This window comes from Miniopterus natalensis, chromosome 11 (assembly GCF_054644295.1).
Source record: "Miniopterus natalensis isolate mMinNat1 chromosome 11, mMinNat1.hap1, whole genome shotgun sequence".
Taxonomy (NCBI): domain Eukaryota; kingdom Metazoa; phylum Chordata; class Mammalia; order Chiroptera; family Miniopteridae; genus Miniopterus; species Miniopterus natalensis.
Window position 1 is genome coordinate 4,576,011 of NC_142091.1, and position 18,425 is coordinate 4,594,435.

General features: G+C 41.3%; 1 protein-coding gene across 3 annotated transcripts in view; it reads right to left on the reverse strand.

Moving 5' to 3' along the window:
• Positions 1–5,424: 5,424 nt before the first annotated feature.
• ARHGEF12 (Rho guanine nucleotide exchange factor 12) overlaps positions 5,425–18,425 on the reverse strand; it is a 167,595-nt gene continuing 154,594 nt past the window's right edge. For all 3 annotated transcript variants that reach the window (XM_087821473.1, XM_087821472.1, XM_087821471.1), the window contains 11 exons: positions 15,824–15,901; positions 14,669–14,744; positions 14,073–14,240; positions 13,155–13,242; positions 12,397–12,483; positions 12,186–12,262; positions 11,665–11,838; positions 8,951–9,421; positions 7,863–8,182; positions 6,802–6,871; positions 5,425–6,339 (listed from right to left, as the gene is read on the reverse strand). In XM_087821473.1, coding sequence (XP_087677599.1) covers positions 6,329–6,339; positions 6,802–6,871; positions 7,863–8,182; positions 8,951–9,421; positions 11,665–11,838; positions 12,186–12,262; positions 12,397–12,483; positions 13,155–13,242; positions 14,073–14,240; positions 14,669–14,744; positions 15,824–15,901 — 1,620 coding nt within the window. In that variant the 3' untranslated portion in view covers positions 5,425–6,328. The remainder of the gene's footprint in view (positions 6,340–6,801; positions 6,872–7,862; positions 8,183–8,950; positions 9,422–11,664; positions 11,839–12,185; positions 12,263–12,396; positions 12,484–13,154; positions 13,243–14,072; positions 14,241–14,668; positions 14,745–15,823; positions 15,902–18,425) is intronic.

An 18,425-nucleotide genomic window follows, 5' to 3' on the forward strand; every position in this document is an offset into this window, starting at 1 on the left:
GGCTACATGTCTTTTTACTACTTTGTGACTGAGAAGCATGTGTAAGGTACCTTGGTTGTGCCTGGAGGAAAAGACTGTGCAGTAGTTAGAGCCAAGAGCTAAGCTGGCTTTTTTGGTATTTCAAACGACACTTTACAGAACGGTAAGCGATGGCTACTCAGACTTTCTCAAAAGTGAAGTGAGCCTGTTCTTGAAGGAAAATAACTGTATTTGTTGCCAATGATAAAATCTGAGCTTTCAAGCAACACTTAGTTGTTTTAGAAATATGCATCCAACACCAGTAGACTTTTCTGATGAGCTAGATTGCTGGTATTAACAAATGTGATTTTTTTGGTATTATAAACAGAAGTGTGCCAACATTTGGAAGACCTGCATGATTCAGTAAACCAACAATACAGGTATTACAGAACCATGCATGGGCAAAGGATTCCATTCTCCACACACGTACAGCATGAAAGGGACGGGTGAATTTTAGAGGGGCCCAGCACAAACGTTTCATTGATGTGGCTGCTGATCCTACTGCAGCAACAGGACCTACCATGTGTCAAGTTTCAGTGTAGCATCAAGAGTAACATCCATAATGACCGGAAAAGGTTATTAACATTCATTCCCTTTTTAAAAATGTGTTTGTGTGAGGCTGGATTTTCTTCACAGACTTCAACCAAAACAACATTATCACACCAGACTGCAAGCAGGAGAAATGGGAGGGAGGATCCACTTGTCTTCTGTGATGCGAGACAGTAAAGAGACTTGAAAAACTATAAAACACTCGTCTCAACAAACATTTTGATTGTGGAAAATAGAGTAATTTTTCATAAAAACATGCAATGGGTTTACCATTATTTTTAAATTAATTCATATTTTTATAAATTTTCTTTTTAATGTCTAATAAATATACAGATACAACTCACATGAAGATTAGCTTCACCATATGGTCCCCAATAATTCTTAAGATGCAATGCTGTCCTAGATGAAAAAAGATTTGGAACTGATGCATTGCGTCATACTATCTGCCTTTAATATGTATTTAAAATAACAGTGGACATTAAAAAAATACTCTCCATATAGATAGTTCTCCAAAAACTTTTAAAAGATTACCAAGATGTAACCTAATTATTGTTACTGTTCATAACGTGTTAAGGCAGCCCCAATCCTGTGGTCACATGTACAAAGAAAGGGATTCCCTGAAATAAAATGCTATAAAGGAAGCCTTAAATTGTAGGCGGATCCAAAAACACTCTCATCAAATCAGGAGAAAAGACCAGAATAGAGAGAGAGCTAGACCTACCTTACATGATTTCAAACCAAGGCCTCAGCTGACATCCAGGGAATGATTTCTCACTAGAAATAACAGGCGGCCAAGCAAACATATTTCCTAACAGCTAAAATCGAGGAAGTGTTTTCAATTAGTAACTAGAACTATACCTGACACTACAGAAAAAATGAGAACACTTACATCTAACTGTTTATCTGTAATGTTCTATGACATTCATCATAGTAGGGAGACGTCAAGTTCAACTGAAAAGCAACTTCATCAGGATAGATCCTCTTATCTTTCAAGTCGGTATTAACCTTTGGTGAACCAGTCACTTGGAAGCAACTGCTCACATGCAGACACTTACCTCCTCCATTCCTAGTACACACGGCCATCTAGGAGCAAGAAGAGATGATATAGGTCTTTATTTGTTCTACTAGTTATATCTGTAAACAGAGAACTAAGAGTATAAACAGGTTAATTCTGCAAAGTACATCTGAATAATACTTAATTTTTAAAAGTTCAAACTAAAAGACCACACAAAATACTAAGCATTTTTGTTATGCTTATTAGATCTATCAGCCAAATGTGCCCGAGTGACTGAAAACTAAAATATCATCCCACAGTAAGTCAAGTTATCCCTCTATGTCAGAACCAACAAAAAAGCTTCAGCTCAGCGAGTCATCTGAGCTGGAATGAAATCCATAACAGGATCCAGCCCTGGGGATAAGAGTGGCAACAGACATCATGCTTTCATTCAGGGGAGCACCAAACAAAAGTTACCTTCAAGTGAGTCATAAAGACTGCCCCATTAGCCCCACTGAATTGTACACTTACAAATAACTCAAAGGACAAATTTTATATTACATATATTTCACCACAATTTAAAACACATAATGTAATATACCCAAAGTCATTGCATTGTACACTTTAGCCGAGTGAATTTTATACATGAATTATATCTCAATAAAGCTGTTTTAAGAAAACAACAAAGTTGCAAAGATGGTGAGGCAGTCCCAGCTCCTGGTGTCCTCACCGAAGCTTACACACTGCGGGAGCCTCACTAGTAAAGATGCTCTAATAAGCTGGAAGATGCTGAATCACCACTGCCAGGCAGGTTAATTAAGACCTCCTTTGCACCTAAACTTTTCTGGAATTTGTGTAAGACAAATCAAGAATGCAAATAAAAAGTCACATACTTGGTTCCTTTAAGCATATTTAATATTTGAACTTTCATTTTCTATTTTCCCAAACCCCAGAAAAAAAGTTTTTAGATGACCAGTATTTTGTTCCAGAAACATACAGCCTTATCAGCTAATTCATAAAAGAGCTATTTTACAAAGGTACATCTGGACAATTAGAACAATAAAGTCTTTTAGGTATTTCAAAATATGATGAGTAAAAATACATGATTATTAATAAAGTTTTTTTGAAGATAGTTCCAGATTTTTACAAGTAATTTCTGTTAAGAGCACATGATTGTAGGCTGAACAAGGAGAACCAATGTTCTGGGAGGAAGAGGAGCACTGGCCACCAGCACGGCACCTCTGCCTAGGTGTGGGCCTGGAGCCCGCAGGCAGCGCTTCCTTGTAGGTCCACTTTTCCCGCCCAGTTATTATCAACACCATCAGAACCAGTGGGGAGGCATAAGGAATGAAGCAAAGGAACTCTTCTCGAGGAAAGAACAATTTTGCAGAACGTTTTGAAAAGGGGCAGGAAAGTGTGAACAAAACATGATTTACAAAACAAAAATTGTAATATTAGGAAGGAAAGCCAGCAGAGATGATAGAATGCCCTGTGATTGTCTGTTTCCAGGTCCTCTGTGCTCAGTTTCAATGGTGCCTCAGTGACCTCCAGGGACGGAAATACTGACCAGAGCTCCAGCAGTTCAGAGTAACACCGCACCACCCACCATCAGAGCTTCAGGCCGCCACACAGGAGCTCGTGTAGCACACCAAATGTACCAACATCAAAAAGGAAAAAGTATACAAACTAAAGACAACCCATAAAACGTATTTTCTTTAGCTTCTAAAAATAAGAAAAAACAGATTTTCCTCCTCTGCTCTCACCTTAGTTCCCTACCCTCGCCTCCAAAATCAAATAAAAACTTCTTTCCCTTTGTGCCGAAATTGTAACTGTTTATTACTCTGCAAGAGAGGTACATTTCATAAAAAAGCAAAAAGCTTATGAGATATACCTCCCCTGCCGGGCAATAGTTACAGCTTAGGCTCGACAAGCCAAGGTGACTGGAGCAGTGCAGGGGAGCGGGCGTCCAGGTCTGTAAGGCGCCGGCGCCCAGGGCAGTCGTCGCATCTTCAATTAGAGCACCGAGTGCTGACGGGCCTGCTTTGATTAACTCTTGTTCTCTGTCCTCACTTAAAATGTAACTTGCCGCTTAACAGCAAAGGAGCCGCTAGGCCCTGACCTGAGCGCACAGGCCACAGCAGCCCGCCAGGCGCTGAGCCCCTCTCCTGCCTGGGGACGTGGCTCTGCCCTACCCTGGGATTCTTCTGTGTGGAAGCGATTCCAACTGCTAGTCTTGTGACTTTGAGAAAATGACTCTGATTACCATTTCCACTCAAGGACAGGATGAACCCCATCATCCTGAAAGGCAGATATAATGTCAAAGTAAAATGGATGTGATTACAGTGGCCAAAATAAAATGGAAGGTGCGGGCGGCCAGGCTAGAGAGAAGGAGGGAAGAAATTCAGCTGGTAAGATGAAAAGAACACTCAAAATTGTGGGATCTTTTCAAAATTAGACTTCACTTTGGGACTTTGTTTGAAAATCTAGATATAAATTTATTTGGAAGTACTAGAGCTGTGGTCAAAGTATGTTCCCAGTGAGCCCTGTTATGGTTCCAAGGAAAGGCTAAACTGCAGGGAAAGGAAAGCAAACCGTTGCAAAAGACAAGATATTGGTCGAGCCAGAAGAGAAACCAAAACTTTGCTAACCTACAAAGTTTCTTAAACGCGTGCTAGGGAATTATGTAATTTCCCTGTAGTGTCTGAAGGTAAGATGAAAGTTCTATTTATATTTACCTTTCTCCTGATTAACTGTCCATTGATGGCATTAGTGTCAAGTGGCGAAGGTGGAACCCTTTAAGTTGGGAGTGAATGCATTATCTCCAGCAGCACAACATAACCATTTAGTTTCTACTTGCTTCTCTTAAGAGATCAGAAAGTTCAAGTTCCACTTACATAGGAGTTTCTGCTTCTAAAATTTTAAATCCCACTCTGATGTAATTTATACTTGGTCTACAATCCAAAATATGATTCTAATTTATAAATGAGGGTCCAACAATTCAAGCTGGTCAGTCTACTTAAAAACAGATCAGTTTTGAAAAGATAAAAGCAGGAATCTGGACACTGATGAGCCTATTATAAGTTGTAGTGGTGTTTATAAAAGTAATGGGAATCCTTACCATTTGTGATGAGTACACACACACATACACACACATTTGGACTGCAGAGAATAATAAAATTACATCCTGACTACCTGGAGTTCAGAGGGCACAACTGAGAGATAAGAGCAGTAAATGAACTCCCTGCATATTAACTGAATTTTAAGATTTGATGAATGATTTAGTTTTAGTTGGCAAAACTACTCCAAAACATATATACCTGATGCACCAAGAAAGTCACAGAAAACCAATATAATTGAAGGAGTTCTTGAGTTACAAATCTGAAACATTTATCCCCTGTAGGGCGGTTACCAACACCCTGCCTGCAGGGTCCAGTGTGTCTGGTTTGCAATGTTCACCGTTGGTCAGGCACCAGTGTGGACACAGTTCCAGCAGCAAAGGCAGAGGAGGTGCTTCTGAGCTGGTCTGAGCAGCACTGCTTTCTCCCCACATCTCTCCACTCCACTCTTGGCTCTCCTTCTAACTCAAAGAGCCCTTTGGCACCATCAGTGCAAAAATTAGAGTCAAACCTCCAGGTACTAAAATTTTACTGGCCATATAATCAGCAGTACCTGTGGCTAATGACAGCCATTGTTCAACTCAGTAGTGATTCAGTTACATCAGCTTCCCAAACTCTTTTACCTGCTCCCACCCCACCCTTCCTCGGCAACGCCCCCCCCCCCCCCCCGCCACCATCTGAAACATCTCTATTTGCTTTTTATTTTTACTTCCTGCACAATCTGCAGGAATAATTGTACACAAGTGCTGAAGTCCAATGTATAATTATAAAAAATGAAACAATGTTAAGAAAAACAAATTTACAGTCAAGAAAATAAAATTTGCTTTCCTTTCCCTCCCAAATCTCAACCCTCAATAGAAAAGAAAACAACAGAAGAAAACACCCATTTTCAAGTGTCTGCTGTTTAGTACATTTGAGGATTCTTGTCACTGGGGGCTGATTCCAGCTAGAGAAGAGGTGCTTGCCTCAGATGGGAGGAAACCACCTACTCTCCGCCCACCTGGGCGGCAGACAGCTCAAGGCCCCTGCACACACGAGCCACAGGCACTACCACGCCTTTGAGGTCAGGGTCAGCAAGCAGCCTCCGGGACAGCAGAGGGCATGGGGTACAGTGCAGAAGGCTGCTGCTCCTCCCTTCTCACTGCCTTCCCTTCTCTTCCTCTCTAGTCAACCTCCTAGTATCCTGTCCTGAACTCTCTGCTTCAGGCGCGACTGATTCTTGGGTGTACTAAATATAAAGGGCTAAAATTCTCACTATGCAATTAAAACAAAACACAGCAAAATTAAAATTAAAATGTGCCTTCAAATATGGAATGAAGTCAAATAAATACATCTGATTTTATCATTTTCTTAAGTCTAAATAAAATTTCATATCCTACACCCAAAAATCTATACATTTGGTTTTTGTTCTGAATCAAAATGAATTTCTGATAGTGAGGAGAGCAGAGTAGGGAATGGACTCCCTCAGTGACAGAGCAGTGCACCTGCCAGGCTGTGAAGAACTAGTCCTGCTTGGGCCCCTGGGCATGGCCAACCCCAGGGGCTTCACAGGCAGATGCTCTGTCATGCTCTCTGTTCATCCACGCTGGGGCCAGGATGTGCTGGTACATGGCCGATGCGCAAAATCCGACAGCTTCTAGGACACGCAGCTCTAGCTTTTTTCTGGGAAGAATAAAGATACATGGGGATAAAATTAAGAAGAAACAAATCAACACTCAGAGAATACCTATGAAATCTGTGGGCGGGTTATATCCTCGTTTCTGGATCACAGCAGCCTCATCCAAGAGCAAATGAATACAAATGGCTACACTGGACACATCCCCCTGCAGTCCTGGGGAGACAAACGGGCAGCAAGGCCTGAGGAGGCCAAGCTCCCACCGCCAGGCAGTGACCGGAGCACTGGCAAACCTCATGGGGAGTTAGCGTCACCAGGCTCACTGCCACTCTGCCTTCTGCTTTGCCAACGAGAAGAGGGGGTGGTTTTTGATGTTTGGAAACAAAGTTTTTAAAGACAAAAAAGAAAAGGAATCTCATAAGGCTTCTGCTTTAAAGAGAAATCATTTCATCCAATGTATTGGTTCAGGCAGAACAATCCTAGAGTTGGAATCGGCAACTTCCACGTACCTGAGTGTTTGTCTGTGAGGGCTGATCCTGCGAGCCTTTGGCAAAGAATGGTATAACTTTCCTCCACCTTCTGCAAAATAAAATGCCATAAAAAATTATTTTTGAAAATAATAAAAATGTTTTTTAATATTACAGGTACGTATGCTTCCAAATTTTAACATAAACACATATAAAATTTTGTTAGTGGAGGAAAAAAGTAAATTTCTTTCCTTTTCCCTGTTTATGCCTTAAACGAGTAACCTAAAAAGAAAGTAGAGGAGAGAGCAACTGGTAGAAGTGACCAGTGACTCTCCCACCCCCAGGAGTTGCATGGCCTTTTTAGATGCCCCCTCTCATCAGCCCCAGGATGGCACTCCCACATGAAGAAGGGGAACCTATCGCTGGAAGTTAAAAGAAATACTAACAGAGACCAGCCTTTAGCTACAGGCTAAGAACATTTTTAACACTGTCCCTCAAGCCTACAACTGAATGATGTGATGAAAAGACAGATGGGCTCTGGCAGCTGTCCTCCTGACGCACACTTTAAATGAAGTCCTTTCCTCAGAAGTCACCAAGTCTGTCAATTTTGAAAAGGAGGCTAGTGCATTGACAACTTCAACTACAAATTTACAAAAATCTCATTCATGCCCAGGTCTTTAGATGACGGGAGCCACAGGGGCTGGTTGCTATTTTTACAGCCTCTGGGAAACCAGCACTATCACCTGATAACTCAGCCTAGACTCGCAGCTGCACAACCCACAGATCTCAGCTATTTGTTCACCTCTTCTCACCGTGGCCGGCCAACAACCTCAAAAGCACTTAGGTTCTTAAATTTAGACCCCACCCCTCCCATAAATAGTTGACAGTGCTACAACTTTTTCTGTTTTTGTGATTTGTAAACAGATGAACAATGCTAATTTCAGCTTTTCATGCTGGCCCTTCCATGGCTAACGGTCAGAGAAAACATACAAATTCACAATCTTAACGAGTTTAATACCATCCTATTTCAATCCCTCTATCCTTCCTCTCTATTAAACGTGTTTTGCATAACTGAGTCCTAAGGATGCTGGAGTCTGAGGTACCTTTAGGTGTTCGAGGTCAGCTTCTATCTTACAAATGTACTCCAGGACCTGGTCTTGTGAAGCTGCACAAGTGGGGGGCCTCTGCATCTCAAAGCAGGAGTCCCCTGTTGCTCCCCAGTGCTGCAGAGCCAGGAATTCTGGGGTGAGCGGTGAAGTTGTGTCATCAGAAAAAGCATTCTGGGGAGAATGCTGCTGCTGCTGCTGAGTGGGGTCCACAGAGGGGAGGCCTGCGGTGGGCTGCAGGGTGAGTGAGGAAGCAGCCTCCTCGTCGGTGCAGCTCTCCTGCACTGTTTCATAGCCATCGAGGATCAAGTAGTTTCCTGGTGACAGAGACAGAACAGTTTGTGAGATGAGCGGTGTCATCCACACCCCAGAAAATAGAAATAGGGTGATATGGTGACAACTTTAAAAGCTATTAAAGAGGGTGAAGGCATGAATTCCCAAATTCCTGTTTACTTTTAAGTACCAACAGAATTTTCTCACTTCAGGTTTAAGGTAAACTTAGCGAACTCTCATGGTACTTTCCGAATAATTTCAGGTAAGTTAGCATTCTAGAAGTTAAAAGCTGGAAACTACAAAGCCCGTATATGACCCTGCTACCACTTCCCTTGCCAAACACCTCTCTTGCCTCACCTCTACCATTTTTCCTCCGCACCGTGTCCTCCAACCACGAAGCGCCTGCTCTCTGCACAGCCTGTACTCGCCTTGGCTGGAGCTCTGCTCAGCCACCGGGAGCTTCTTCCTGGGTCCCCCTCCGCTCCCTGCTACCTCATCGGAGGCCCCTTCCCCGGTCACCCTGTCTGCCCCCGTTACTCTCTGCTCCCGAGTCTGTGAGCTATTTCTCCTGTGAATACTTCTTCTATCTTACGTCTACTTACTTGTTTACTTATTTATCATTACTCTCTCCCCTACCAGCACTCAAGCTTCATGAGAATAGTTGATTTTTATGTTTGCTGAATTCTGTATCTCCCAGCACCTAGAGTCGATTCAATAATTATGGAGTGAAATAAAGAATGCCACACACACACACAGCGCTCGCAGGCCCAGTGTGTGGCAATCAAAGTCAAGGTGTAGATGAAAGAACTCGCCTGAGATGTGTAGGGTAACACCCTTCTCTTCCTTTTGAACTGCTCCATCGCCTCCTGGTGAATAATCATCACTATGCACTTCACGGGCATCAAAAAAGTGCTCTCCACTCTCATCCAGACCTCCTTCTGGCTCTGCAGGAGGAGCCTCTGGGGTCACCACCATGGGGCTCGTTACTGAAACGCCGCTTGCCTGGCTATGGTGGAATGCCAGTGCCACAGAATCCCGTGGAGCACAAGACTCAGCTGAAGTCCGTGGACTGTAGCAAGTTGAAATGACACCAGTTCCAGTTCTAAGGGGCACCTGTCTTTCACCAGGAGGATAGGCCTTAATCATTTCACAGTTCTGGGTTCCCCTGTCTGCCTGCACCCCTGGAGAGGCCATTCTGTATCTTGAGAACTGTGGCCAGTCTTCTTGAGTGCTCTTCTCAGCGAGACACAGCTTCTGTACCAGCAGCTGCTTCAACAAACCCACTGAAAGATTTAGGAAGGAGGGAAAATGCAGGTTCACAGCTGTAAACTCAGACTGCCAAAACTAAATCAGTGCAATTAGCAGTTATCTCTAAAAGTAAGCACCTTTTAGTAACACAGAGTCAAAATATTAATTTCATATATTATTTGTTTTGTTTGAAAAATGAAATAAAACACCATCTACAGATAATAGAATATTAAACGAGGCTCGAAACACCTAGATATTTGTGACATGGAGGGCTTCTCCTCAGACCTGCTCAAGAACCAATACCATGTCTTCTTGTATTTCTTTCTTCCATGTAACTGAAATAATACCTAAGGATGTTGAAAAAGTTTGTTAAGCTAGACAAAAATACCCTGAAAGTTCTACTTTTCCAGAAGCAGACACTATACACACAGGCATTATTTTTTCTAATTTTATTAGACACACAGAATATAAATTTTATCACTTGTAATAACCTAAAGAATTTCCTTAAATGGTGAAGTAGAAAATAAACTTTCCTGAAAAGAAAAAAAAATTAATTCTAATGATTTGGCAGTGTGTATAATTTCAACAGATAAGGAAACATTAGGTTTTAAAAATGACCTTACTCATGGTGTAGCTTCCTTAGGTAGTTAAAAATAGAACCAATTTAACTTTGAATGGGCAAGTGTAAGCTGTAAGGTCATTCATACAATAATAGTTACTGGGACAAGGTCCGTCAAACCATCAGAAATCCTAATTGTACTTATAAATGCCTAACCACTATGTCATACACCTGAACTAATGTAATACTAAATGTTAACTGGAATAGATTAATAATAACAAAAATTAAAAAAAGAAATCATTATCAATGTTAATTCAGGAGAATCTAGAATTAGTCAGGTTTTAGAGAACTATACTAACTCCCTACTTTCAACTTTGGCTTAATCTCTATCTTCTGTTTCTCCCAAAGGTCTGAGTCTCTGACCCTGTCTTTCTGCCTGAGAGGGGCCCAGAATGCTTACGGCTTTGACATGCAAATCCATCCCTCTCACTAGCCCCTCTCCAAAGTTCCAATCTTAAACTCCAATTTCCTGCTCATCACTTCCTCTTAAATGGTTCGCCATGCATTATCTTAAACTCGACATGTTTTAAAATTAAGCCCATAATCTCTGGCAAATTAAAAAATGGGGGGAAAGGGTGATGGTGGGCAGTGGTGGTCCTTTATTTCCGATAACAATACTAAAATTATCTCTAACTATTTCCTTTCCTTTGTCCTCACATCCACACAAGTCAATTGTTCTGAATACCTGCTGAACCCTCACTTTATGTTTATCCCTCGGACACAGTTCTAGTTCAGACCATTCGCCTCGAGCCCAGGCTACTATACAAGTCTAAAAGTGATGGTGTCACTTCAACCTCCTTCCATTAATCTGTTCACAGCTCTCAGTCACACTAACCTTTTTCATTTGTCATAACCTTAAGAACTTCAAGTGCATCTCCACAGCTAGAGCACTCGTTCTCAGCCTCTCTCCAACTCCAATGTGCCTGAGAATGTGGCACACTCCCACTTGTAACTGACTGTCAACGGCTGGAGAGGAAGGGGTAGCTCACAGAGCAGCCAGGACCATCCACACTCCTAGGGATGTGCACGTGCACAGATGCGTGTGTATGTCTGTGTGTGAAAAGGGTGGGACTTGGTAGAGGACACTACAATTTCCACAAGAATATTAGAAGACTAATCTGTAGTTTGAAAAAGCCCTCTAAACAGTGTGATGTGCCATCCTAAAGTTCAGAAGACTCAATCTCATATTCAAGGCTCACCAGCTGGGCTCAAAAACACATCTGGCTGCCTTTACAACCTTGCCTCCCACAGCTCCTGTGACAGACACGTCTACCACAGGCAACTGGTCCACTCACCGCTCCCGGAACACCCTCAGCGTCGCTCTCCTCTGTGCTTTTGTCCTACCATTATTCTTGTCTGAACAACTTCTATTCTAAATACCCATCAGTAACTTCCCCATTCTCCAAGGCATTAATCACACCTCTCTCGTTTCCTGACGCTTCTCTTCCCTGGTCACCCCAACCAGATCACCTCTCACACACCTGTATTGTTTGTTTACGTAAAAAGATGGGCAAAGTTTCTATCATCTTCCCAACTAGATTGTGAAATTCTTGCAGAAAAATGTCAGTTATACTTCTATGGATTCTCCCTAAATGACTGCAGAGTACATTATACAACTCTGGTACTTAGTATCTGTATTAACTTACAAATAAAACTTACAATTCCGTAGTGCATCCAATGCCCACCGCTCTTCTGAGATGGGTAAGTGTGGATCTGGGATTGTGACTTGATAATTTACTCCAACTTCCTTTACAGTTCCATCTGCATGCTGCTCCTTTGCGAAATGTCTCTCAGCCACAAAGAGATCGTCTATCTCTGACTTCTCAGAGAAGCCTAGTGAATGAGAATGAGGTTTCCATGATAATAAGGGAGACTCTAATACCAAATCTCTGTCTGTTCAATGGAATAGAAAAAGTAAAATATATCTTTTAACTTTTAACATGAAGCATTCAGGAAATACTTGGAGGAAGATAACCACACAAACTACGGAGCTTGTCTGTTGAGTGAGACACAGTGAGAACAGGGCTACAGTGGCACACAGAAGGGTCATAGGCAGAGTTTGCTAAAGTGAACAGCCGATGCCAGAACCTGCCTAAACACAAAGAGTTAAAGGTTTCTGTGCATTTTAGTAAGTAATACATGGACTGAACTCTCCCAGGTAAATAAACAGGCACGTTTACCTGGGCTCTGCGGGCCAGTGACCGACGCGCCCTGATCCTCCACTTTTAACTTTGAAGGCTCTTCATCATTGTCTCCTCTGCAGAAGAAACAAAACCATCTTTAATCTTCACCAGGTGCCTGAACGTCATCGCAACAAAATGCAAAAATTACCCATTCCTTTTCTGACCAAAAGAGGACAAATAAAGTCAGTCCTCACACAGGCACACTCACTCGCAAGGTGGCGGCTGTGGCAGTGGGATGGGCCTCGTGGATTGCTCCTTCACTGATGCAGCCATCTGGCAGATTAGGTCCTGCCAGCTGTGGGATTGTGAAAAGAATCCAAAATACAAAGGGGGAAGGAGAAAAAAAAAGTCCTTTAAATACACTGAGAAAGCAAAAATAAAAACAAATATACCAGAAACCAAAACAAACCAAACCAACAAACAAAAAACTCTACTTCTGCCAGAGAATATATTTATTTTGGCAATAACTATTAAGCAGAGATTACAAATACTCTACACTTTAAAGAAAAACCTAACGATATAATGGATATACTACCCATTAAAAAAATCCACTTGGCCCTTCTGAATCTTTTCTTTAGAAAATATACTTTCAGTAGAACAGAATCAAAATAAAAAACATCAATCTAAGTAACAAGTTCTTAGAAGAACATATCTAAAAGAATATAGAGAAACTGCTTGTTTTTTGGTTTTCAAAGTCCTATTGCAAAAACAATGTTAAGTTTGTAAAAGATTATATTCAGGGTATTACAATTTCAGAGCACCAGGGGTGGGGGTAGGAGAGGGTAAAGGGGGTCAAATACATGGCGATGGAAAGAGACCTGGCTTTGGGTGGTGGGCACACAATGGAGTATACAGATGATGTATCACAGAACTGTACACCTGAAACCTATACAATCTTATTAACCAATGTCACTCCAATACATATAATTTAAAAATTAAAGAAATGTATCTATATTTAATACATACACAGTTTTTTCAGAAACTGTCTGTGCCACCAGTTCATAAATTTGGGCTCCATTGTCTGACATGGAGATGACGAAGAAAGCTTTGTTATCTGGAAAAAACACGACAAAAATTACTCTCCTAATATGACCGACAGAGGCCATTTCTAGGGTCCTTATTATTCTGCATCTTAATCTAGGTAAAGGTTACATGTGTTCACTTTGTGAACATGTGTTCACTCTATAAAAATTCACCAAGCTATAAACTTAAAATGTGTGCAACACAGATGTTATACTGTGTTTATTATACTGCTATAAAGCAAACATGATAAAAACTAGCGCTGATTCCTCAGTAATTTATTCTAAACAAAAAGTCAAAGTATCTACATTACTAAACTAAACACTGATTCTTTTGCATTTATTCTGAACTGCCCTTTTGCTAAACAGTTAGTTAATATTCAGTGTCTGTTAGAGAACAGAGGTCATAAATCTACCCTGCCATCATGGAACTAACGCGTTTTATAAAGGATCTCATTTTTAGTACTGTTAATATATAATCTGCTAAATTAAACTGATTTCAAAAACCCAAACTACACACACCTCTTCAGGTTTTGCCCTTTTTTCCCTCCACCAAATCAAAAAGCATACCACTCTAATGAAAGGCTTTTGTCTGTCAATTACCTGAACGTGGAAAAAAAGGTCAAAGTGATATGCAGAGATTTTTTTTTTTTCAAATGCCAAAAATTACTGAGAGTCTAGGTATCCTCATTTGGGAGTATAAACTCTCTGTTAATTTTTCCAGGCAGTCAGTAAATTTCACTTAATTTGCATAAGAATATATAAAGAACAAAACTTGATGCCAGTTGTTCTATTTAAATAACACTAAACATCTTATGCAACTTTACAATGAACCTGAAGGTCAGCAACACTCAGACACACTCGCCTGTGGCCACCTGTCGAACCAGCACTGTGCTCAAGGTAATGACAGGGCTGAAGGTGTGCCTGCTGTCACCCGTGGATGCCAGGACCTTGCTGTGGCACCTCAACACCAGCCTGTCATCCTGCTTCTGTAGCAACACGAGGATGTCCTCCAGCAGCAGTGTATACAGATCTAGACAGAAAAGCGCAGGAAAAGGTGATTCGTACAGAAATGGAGACGCGTTTTATAAACTTCATAAAAATTCGACATTTCTGTAAAAAAGTGATTTGTTATTGTCTTTTTAAATAATTCTTTTTTACTGTGTGACACTATTACACTGAAGTATTAGTCTGTGACCCAGACGGCTTTAGATTTTGTGATCTAATGAAATCCCAGACTCATTCGAATGCGAGAATGACGGAGACAGGACTGATGGAGTTTCCTGCTTCCCCCTTAAACGACTACACAACACACTTCACATATGACAAAATCGCATGAATGATACAAAGTAGCACTGCTAGCTGCTGTAACTGGAAACTGAATGGCTCTCTCCTTCTAGAAACTTTCCTACTCTCCTTTCTTCACTCTCCCCACAGCGAGCGGACAGACACCAGACCTACCGATGGTTTTATCTCTGTTCACCTTCCAAACCAATGGCCCTTCATGAATCATCTTCCTTTTTGTTAGATCCAAATTCTGTCAAAATAAAAAGAATTATACACAAGTTATTTCCAAGCACTTAGTGAGAAATATTTCAGTCTCTTTTCAAGAAATTCTTAGTATAAAAATACCATTTACATTCACTATTATTATTGATATCTGACAGCTATTGAAAATGAACTAAAGAGCAAGTTAAAAAGTTAAAGTAAGATGCATAACTTTTTTTAAACAGGAAAGGTACCCTAACGACCATTCGGGAGCACTGCCTTCTAAACCTCACTCTAAACAGGTGACGTGAGCTTATAGAAATTAAGCTGTAAGCAGTCAGGCGTCAGATTCTCAGCCCACCCTGAAGTTCTCTGTACGTAACTAGACGAGGGTGATGCACAGCTGGCTTGTGAGAGGCTTCTGAGTTCCAGACTCTGGTACCAAAGAAACTTCTAAGGAACAGCATTTAGAAAAAGTCCGGGGAGTACTCAGGTTTGCTCTAAATATTATTAACTTAGTAAGAGAATCATCTTTTAGTATAAGCAGCTCCAGAAAAACCTCGTGCTCTGGTCAGGGCGCAGCGCATTAGCAAGCTTCTTGATGAGCTGCTCTATGTGACAGAGAACTGCATTTTAACAGCCACCAAATAAATCTGTCAAAACCACCACCTCGTCAGACAGTGTAAGGAAGATTAAAAATCCTAAGTAGTTATTAATAGAAAAGCCTCATGTACTAGACGTGACAATCAGTATTTTACTATCACTCCCATAACGGTTTCAGCTTTCTGAAGAGCTTCATGGAAAAATAATTGTTATCTTGCTTTACTCAATAATCTGGAAAGTTTCCATAGTAAACAGCCCTACTCGTCTTTAAACTATACAACACAATAACATTAAACTTAATAAGTAATGTTTAGTCTTCTGCAAATTTTTGTCAAAAAAGTTAGTCTCACAGAAAATATTCCTTTAGTGAAAGACTAAAATATTCCTTTAGTGAAAGCAACCCTCACACAGATGAAACACTTGAAAGAAAAAAGAGAATCATGGTACAAGAGCTCCTTCAGCTGATGTTCCCACTGAGATGTTAGTAAATTTTATTTAAAAAATTATTGTTAGACCATCTCTCACCCTGAGCTCTTCAACATTTAGGTACTCTGAGAACTTCAGATTGGAGGTATCAAGGCGACGCTGGTAATCTTCTAAACGCTGAAAATCAGACAGGATAGAGTGACGGTTACCGCTTTGGATATCAATGACCTCCCTGTTCCTAAATCAAATGGACATTCTAAAACTACATTTTACTAAGCTCTGTGCAGTATTAGACAAAACTGACAACTTAATCTTTCTTAAAGTTTTCCTTTGGTTTTGAAAAGTCTCTCCTAGTTTTTGTCCTATCTCTTTGGCTGTTCTTTTCCAATCTTTTCAAATTCACTGGCCTCTAACTAGTTTGTATTTATTTTCTGAACATGTAAATCACCTACATGGTACAAAAATCAGAAGGTGCTGCAAGGCGCACAATAAAACGTCAGCCTCCCTCCAACCCTGTTCTCTTGCCTCCCCACACCCAATTTTCTCTAAAGGGATACCCGTTTCTTGGGTAGCCTATGAGACAAATAGAACACATGTGTATGCTTGTCTCTGTAGGTGTTGTGTGTATACAGCCTGCAACAAGAAGATATGGCAGCAAATATACTTGTATCCACCTTTCCCTGTCTGTCTGCCACTGATCACTTTCTCTGGGAGACTGCCCACGTTTACCACCCAGACAGCGCTCCTGTGTTTTAATGGCTGCATGTACTCAGCTCCGAGCGAACTACAGCTTATTTAACGACAGCTTACTGATGGCAATGGGGTGACTTCAAATCTCCTAAACCACCAATACTACAGTGAAACGGTCTCACACGTGTACTTCTGTGCACGTACAGACAGAGCTGTAGAATAAATCCCTGAAGGAAGAACTGTTACATCAAAGGGTCTGTGTATTTCCCCAAGATTATAAAAAGTCCCACACACCCAGGGAAGTTTGGATGTGTACACTGAATACCCACCGCCCACCGCCTGCCTTGTGTAATTAACACTCGCCTCTGTTCTGTCGTCTGTCCATCCACCTAGTCATTCCTCTACCTACCCATCAATCCATTTTATATTTTGGATGCTATTTCAAAACAAATTACAGACATAAGCATGCTTTAGCTCTAAACATTTTAGCATTCCTGTAATTAACAAGAGTTCAATTATTTGTTCATAGCTTTTTATAATAAAATTTACAAACAGTGAAATGCACACATTTTAAATGTACCTTCCCACAAGTTTTTATACCTGTGCAAACTCCTATGAAGATATAAAATATTATCACTGCCCTCACACTCTTTCCTAATTAATATCTGTCCCCACATGCCCAGTGACAACTACTTTTCTGACTTTTTCCCCCTACCAGATTAGTTTAGCCTGTTATGGAAGTTTATATAAATAGAATTATATGTATAGACTCTTTTTTTTAATCCTTACCTGAGGAAATATTTTCATTGATTTTAGAGAGAAAGGGGAAGGAGAGAGAGGAACATCCTTGTGAGAGAGACACATCCATCAGTTGCCTCTCGTACGCGTTCCAACTGACTGGGGGTCAAACCAGCAATCCAGGCGTGTCCTGACTGGGAGTCGAACCTGCACCCTTTCAGTGCAAGCATGATGCACCAACCAGCCGAGCCACCAGGCCAGGCTGTGTGCACCCTCGAGTCTGGTGTCTGTCACTCAGGGTCGTGTTTGTGGGGTTCATCTGTGTTGTTTCTAGCAGTGGTCACTCCTTTTTATTGCTGGTATTACTTTCGTTTATGATTATGCCACATTTAGTTTATGTTACAAAAATTCTTGTACAGGTCTCTGGGCGTAACTTCACTTCTCTTGGGTAAGTAAGCAGGAAAAGAATTGCTGGGCCAAAGAATGTATGAATATGTGTGTGTTTAATTTAGATAAGTGTTGCCAAATTATCCTCTGGGGTTTAATTATTTTATACTCCAAGCAATACAATTGGAAATACCCATTCTCCTATAGCCTCACCAACAGAGCCGTCATCACACTCAATTCCTGAAAGCTATGCCAGGCCCATGGCCTCAGCAGGCCATGCTGCCGTCTTACCTCCAGTGCTGTGCTGAGAGGCGGGTCCCTGTGGCATTGTCACCTGATATCACAAACTGCACTCAGAACCTGCCTCACAAATCTGGGGCTTCTCCACTCATCCTGTTCATCCAAATGTGCACACCAGAGACCTTGGATTTATTCCTCACACCACCTCTCTTCAATCCTTCTCTAAATCAGGCACCAAGTACTGTCAATTTTGTCTTCTAAATACTTTTCCAAGTCTTGCACTTCTCTGAGCCACCACCATCAATCCTGGACTGCTGAGAGAAGACTAAGGGAGCTCTTCTATCCATACTTCTCTCTTTTCAATCCACCCTCCACAGAGTAGATGCGTGATACTTATGAAGTGACGAACCTGAGCATGTCACTCCCCTTCCAGAATGTCTACAATGAAGTCCTACCGTTCTTAGAATAAAAACCAAAATCTTTAACATAGTCTACAGGGCCTGTAGGTCTGGCCCCACCCTACTGCATCTCACTTTATATCACTACGACTGCGTTTCAGTATGATGCACACTGATCTCATCTTGCAGCTCCTCAAACAGACCATACTTCTTTTCACCCCAAGACTTTTCTACAGGCTGTTTCCTCC